Genomic DNA, 6,568 nt, shown 5'->3' on the forward strand with positions numbered 1-6,568 from the left:
TCTAATGGTAAATGTGGGCAGCACCTTAATTGTTCTCATTGCCTTCCTAAGTAAATATTTCACAGATACTCTCACTAAATATTTTTTTGAATTCATTAATTCATTTTGGGCTACGCTGGGTCTTTGTTGCTGCCTGGGCTTCTCACTGCGGTGGCTTCTCTTGTTGCCCAGCACAGGCTCTAGGGGACGCAGCTTCAGTAGTTGTGGCTGGAAGGCTGTAGAGCGCAGGTCCGCAGGCTTAGTTGCTGTGCCACACGTGGGATCTTCCTGGATCGGGGATCAAACCCTGCATTGGCAGGTGGATTCTTTATGGCTGAGCCATCAGGGAAGTCCTGAACTCACTAAATAATTTATATTTATTAAACACTGCTTTTAATTCATTTTACACCATGGGCTTTCTCATAAAACTTTATCTGGAAGGTGTTCTATATTCAGTTACCCGATGGTATAAACACGGAAGAGGACAGGGATAACCAGAGATTGTGGCATCTTCTGCAATCCTTGGGGGAAATAAAGGTGCCCTCTAAGTTGTTTCAGGTGAAGAACGTGGGTGGGATTATAGAGAAGAGAAATTATTTCACATGGTGTCTTTCTGCATTAATGATTTTAATATGGATTCTTAGCAGTTATCAACAACGGGTCACTGCTCTCTGGATTCTGACCTAGGCAATCCTGAGCTCAGTCTTACACTTCCATCTCTTTCTTGATCCAGTCCACGTACTTGAGGACATTGGTGTAGAACCCGTACCCTTCACCACACCCGATGCCCCAGGTCACGATGCCCGTGGCCACCCAGCGGTCATTTTTCTTATCCCTCACTGCAAAGACCCCTCCGGCATCCCCACGGCAGACATTGTGCTTTAAGGTTGGGCTCCCAGCACAGAAGATGTTTTCAGAAAACACATCATTCCTGTTTTTTTTTTTTTTTTTGCCGGAGCCAGTGCTCGAAAGTCTCTCGCCTAGCTGCTGGCAGACGGACAAACCTGAGGTCGTGAGAAATTCTCTCCTCCATGATCCCAAAGCCACTGACATAGCCTATCAGACCCGGGTCATAGAGGGTCTCGTTGTCTGGGAGGCAGATGGGCAGGAGGTTGGGGCCCAGGGTGACGCTATTTTCCAGCTCCAGGAGGGCGATGTCCCCCTCGAAACTGTGGGACTCTTCCTGGAGGTAGTCTGGGTGGATTATGACCCTACGGACAGGGTGGTTGGACAGCTTGGTGCTATCTTCCACATTGACGTGGCCCAGGAACACGTCTAAGTTGGGGCTGCCCTGCGCCTCGTGGTCCTTGGGGTTGATGGTGTGTGCGGCCGTGAGGATCCAGCGGTCCCCCAGCAGCGCACCACCCCCGGGCCCGTGGATGTTGGTGTAGGCCTGCCAGGGGAAGTTGCCCAGCTTGGCCTTCTGGCTTCCAATGATGCGCTGCCTCTGTTTGACAGGGTGGATTGGCTCCCCGCACACTGGGGAGGAGAAGATGGGTTCAGGGAAAGAAACGTCAGTGTCCGTCTGCCCACCTCCCACCATGGCCTTTCCCTCCCCTTTGCCCCTCTTTTGGCTCAGGGCCCTTTCCTCTCCCTTCATCCTCCCCAACCCACCATCTTTGGCATATTGTCACCACCTCTCCTCGTTCTTATTTATTCTTTCCTGGGGCTTTTCTTGCCCTTTTTATTTATTCTTGGTCTCCCATCTGCTCAGTGAAAAGTCCAGGACTGTCAGGACAGGGCCAGCTCTCTGGGTCCCTCTGCCCTTCTCCTGGGGCATCTCCTCTCCTTTTTTCAGATGCACCATGTCCGTCTTCAGCTTCAGGCTGGACTGTCTCTCTCTTGTCTATGCCACCCCTCCTCCAGGCCCTGCATGGCTGCCAAGGTCACAGAGGACAGTGGAGGGCTTCCACTCACCTGGCAAACACCGAGGCATCTTCTCTCCTACCAGCTCGTTCTTCCAAATGCCCTGAGCCGTGCAGGTATACAGCCCTGAGGGGAGAGGGGGCTGAGCTCAGGCTGGGGGGGTGTGCGCAGGGGCCAAGAGCATCAAAGCGAGGACAGAGTGGAGGAGGAACAAAGGGAAAGGTTGGAATATCTGCAGGTGGGATACTGAAAGTCTAAGGGGCACCATGTGTATGCTTTTGTTTTGATGCTAAATGGAAAAATCAGAATACTTAACTCATATTCAGTGTGATCCCTGTGTTTGAAAGTTGACACAAAAACTGGAAGGAACTTATCAGGAAGATCTCATCAATGATTGCATCTTGGTGCTGAGTTGTGGATGATAATGGGAGCTATTTTTTGTTTGTTTGTTTGGAGGGGGGAATTTGTTTGGCCGAGCAGTGCAGATCTTAGTTCCCCAACTAGGGATTGAACTTGAGTCCTCAGCAGTGAAAATGTGGAGTCCTACCTGCTGGACTGTCAGGGAATTCCCCGTAGCTATGTCTTCTGATTGTGGACAATGAACCCTGCTTGATGCTCAACACTTTATCTGTGTTATGTCATTGAAGCACCACGGTGATGCTTTTCAGCTTCCCAGGTGGAGCTAGTGGAAAAGAACCCTGCCAATGCAAAACACGTAATAGACACAGGTTCAGTCCCTGGGTTGGGAAGACCCCTGGAGGGAGAAATGGCAACCCACTCCAGTGTTCTTGCCTTGAGAATTCCATGGACAGAGGAGCCTGGTGGGCTATAATCCATGGGGTTGAAAAGAGTCTGACACAACTGAGTGACTAACACTAGGGACGAGGAAACTGGGTTTAAAGTTTTTTGCACAAGGTCATATAACTTCTAAGTGCTAGAACCAAGATGCAAAGGGATGATTGTCTGACTTCAAAGCCTAGTTCTTAAATAATACCCTATAGAGCATATAAATAAGATTGTTTTTCTGTTTTGCACATTTCAAACCTACAAGGCATGTGATTTCTTTTATTTAAAAAAAGTTTTTAAGGTAACCATAGATGAGTTTGAGAGTAATTTAGTAATGCAAAAAGTCACAACACAGCAACCTGAGAGGGGATGTGGGGAGAATGCTGAGGAAACCCCACTGATAAGCCTGTAGTACGGGTGCTGGAGAGGGTGCTGGCGGTGGTGATGGTCGTGACGGTGATTGTGACAGCGGTGTAATGACGGTGCTGGTGGTGGCGGCAATGCTGATGGCAGTGGTAGTGATGGTCATGGTTTTGATGGTGATGGTGGTGATGAGAGACCTGTTTATGAGATTCAGGTCTTTCTATCAGCTCAAGTGTCTCCATCTTCAACCTTATTAGAAGCCTCTTGGCACCCCTGAAACCAGTTCCCTGGCTAAATATCTTAATATTCCCTCCTTGGAGATTCTGTTGGAAGAAATCGCAGAAGATTCCCAACAAGAGGGAGAATACAGCCATTTGTGTGGGTCCCTACCTCGCTCAGACTCGCTCGTGCCATCGTTGCTGTGCATCTTGTAGAAGGGCTCGTGGCAGCAGTACTGGATACGGGCCTCGTAGGTGTTCACCCCCTCTCTGGTGGTGTAATTGAAGGCCCTATTGGGCAGGCTTCGGGGCTGCCCGCAGTCCTTGACTTGGAGAGAACACAGCGCCATGTGAGAACTGAGAAGGACTGTACTGAAACTTCAGTGGGAGGGATGGGAACCCGCAGGCCAGGCTTCCCGCTTCTTCGGATTCAAGAATCCCAAATTCTATCTTTCATTCAGTACGAGGCCAGGAGCCCAGTACAGGCACCACTCACCCACGGCTTGGTAGTGGGCCTGGAAGCCCTTGTAGAATATGTCAGTGCCGTTCTCCTCGTTGGAGAAGTCTGTGTGGAAGGTCAGCAGTATCCTGTTTCCTTGGGACACGAATTCCATCCTTCCAGGGGGGTTGCCCAGGGGAGAGCACAGCTGCCCACAGAACGTCCCTAGGGTCTTCTTATCAGTAGAGATCTGTGGAGGAGGGACCGGGGGACAAGCTGTTGAAGGGACACGTCCCACGTGGAACATCATGAAGGTCAGTGAGGGTCATCCTTCTCCTGAACCACAGAAGTGATCCCGCCTCTTTCTGGACAGCCTCCAGCTGCTCTCTACCTGATGGGCTCTGGCTGTTGCAACTTCCCCAGGGGCCTTTCCTCTGTCCTCTGCATCCCTATTGGCTGACTTTGCACATTATCCCGCGCCTGGGACATCAGCCCTCCCTTTTATGCCCCCCATCTGTGACAAACCTAGGTAGCATATTAAAAAGCCGAGACATCACTCTGCCGACAAAGTAGTCAGAGATATGGTGTTTCCAGTATTCATGTATGGATGTGGGAGCTGAACCATAACGAAGGCTGAGTGCTGAAAAATTGATGCCTTCAAATTGTGATGCTGGAGAAGACTCTTGTGAATCCCCTGGACAACAGATAGATCAAACCAGTCAATCCTAAAGGAAATCAACCCTGAATATTCATTGGAAGGACTGAGGTTGAAGCTGAATCCCCAATACTTCCGCCACCTGCTGCAAAGAGCTGACTCAGTGGAAAAGACCCTGATGCTGGGAAAGATTGAGGGCAGGAGGAGAAGGGGACAACAGATGAATGATGGTTGAATAGCATCACCAACTCAGTGGACATGAGTTTGAGCAAACTCTGGGAGACAGTGAAGGACAGGGGAGCCTGGTGTGCCGCAGTCCATGGGTTTGCAAAGAGTCAGATACGACTTAGTGACTGAACGACAACGTGTGTTAGACCGTTCTTCACCCCCTACCTCCTCCTGTGTCCGCCTCCCACTGGAATCCTGGTTACCTCTTCCCGGTTTCTATCATTCCTTCATCCCTAGAGCCTTGATGGTTTGCTTAACCCTCTGTCCTGTCCTTCCACCTTGTTTTGGTCAACCCATTCCTGTTCAGGCATGACTCCTGATATTCAGCTGAATGTGAGCATCTGGGACCTGCCAGCTTAGAAGGCATCACTGAGCTCTCCTTACCTCTTCCTTCACAGATTCCTTAACTCCTGCAAAGCAGAAGACGTCTCTCCTCCTATCTCATCCCCACTTTGCTTACTACCAGCACTGCGGACATCTCAAGTCCTCTGGGCTGGGAAGATATGGCATTTTCATGGTATGCTTTTTATACCCTCCAGGGGATCTCCTGGAAATAGTATTTATGGGTTGTGTGTAGGCTCTATCTGAATCCTGAATCAAGAGCCTCATTTATTATTATTTTTTTATTTTTAGGCTGTGCTGTGCAGCATGTGGAATCCTAGTTCCCCACCTAAGTTCCCCAGGAATCAAACCTGGGCCCCCTGCCTTGGGAGCACAGAGTCTTAGCCACTGGACCACTGGGGAAGTCTCCAGGAATCTCATTTTTATTGGATGTAGAAAGAGGGACTGGGATGGGGCCCTTGGTCATGACAGAGGAGAGGGGACTGAGCCCACTGTCCTGGCTAGACACCACCCTTGAGCCACCACCACACACATGCCGCTTCCCCACGTCCCTGTGTTCCTGGTGAGGAGGCAGCCATGGTGACACTCTCCATGGCAACAGGGAAACCGAGGCATGGAAGTTTCCAAAATCCTCCGGGCAAGTAAGCAGACAGGGAAGGTTTTTCTGACTCCTGTGGACAGTGCATTCCCCAAGAGCAGGGCCTGTCCCCTCCCTCTCTGTTTCTCCCCTCTGTGCTCCACGAGGGTCTCTCAGAGCAGTGGCCTCCCATCCTCGACACCCCTGGACTTCCAGAGCCCCACCTGGCCATCAGCTTTCACCGGCTTGGGGCTGTGTCCCCAGGCAGGGTGTCCTAGCCAGGCCGGTCAGAACCCGGGTCCCCCGATTCCAGAGACACTCAGTTCTCCCTCTGCCCACCCCCCAATCTTCCCCCTACCTTGACATAGTCATAGAAACAACCTTGCGAAGGCTCCAGGTCAAACTGCCAGAACTGAGTTTCACCCTGTACCCCGTGGGTACTGTGACCACAGTGGTCCTCTCAATGCTTGGGGAACAGAGGGGATGTCACCTGCCCATAGAGCCTCTGAGGGATGGGGATGGTGCCTCCCACTCCGTAGAACAGGACTGGTGGCAGAAGGTATAAGAGCCACCTGCCAAAAGGAAAAAGGTGTCTGTAGGGCGGGAGGGGTGCAGACACTTGCTGTCGGGTAGGGGACAGGATTGCTGTACCGCCAGGCATTTTCCTCTCGGTCCATTCTAGGTCTCAGGGAGATGTCCTAGGGTGGGTGGGGAGGGTGCAGCGGGGAGGCTGGTCTCTGCAGCTGCTGCATTGGGTGCTCCTCCCCGGGGCAGTGTCCAGTCCAGAGGTCATCACGCTCCCCCACCTCTCTCCCCAGCCTCCTCCCTGCCCTGTTGCATCACTCTGCTCCCCTTCCAGGAATCGCGTGGCTTGGGACCAGTTAACTGAGGGTGAGGGTTTCCAGTCATGGTCTCTGAAATGGCTCCCACATATTCAGCAAGGCCTCTGGGAGAGACCACCTATGGAAGAGGGCCTCAGGCATGGAGGCTGACCCTCCAGGCTGAGGGACTCCCCACCTCGCTGCTCCCTATGAGCTGGAGGAGGAAGGCAGTGTGGCCTCACCTCCTGAGTCTGAGTCTCCTTTCTCCTGAGGAGGAGGGATGGGCATGTGTTT

At 51.8% G+C, this 6,568-nt stretch overlaps 1 protein-coding gene across 1 annotated transcript; it reads right to left on the minus strand.

Moving 5' to 3' along the window:
- Positions 1-569: 569 nt before the first annotated feature.
- LOC102270366 (complement C1r subcomponent-like) lies at positions 570-5,743 on the minus strand. The gene is given in 6 exon segments (XM_070371841.1): positions 570-909; positions 911-1,458; positions 1,897-1,971; positions 3,385-3,540; positions 3,709-3,901; positions 4,177-5,743. Coding segments are annotated over 5 exon segments (1,122 nt in total). The 5' UTR covers positions 3,827-3,901; positions 4,177-5,743; the 3' UTR covers positions 570-684.
- Positions 5,744-6,568: the final 825 nt, after the last annotated feature.

Source organism: Bos mutus, chromosome 5 (genome assembly GCF_027580195.1).
Source record: "Bos mutus isolate GX-2022 chromosome 5, NWIPB_WYAK_1.1, whole genome shotgun sequence".
In the NCBI taxonomy this organism is placed as follows: Eukaryota; Metazoa; Chordata; class Mammalia; order Artiodactyla; family Bovidae; genus Bos; species Bos mutus.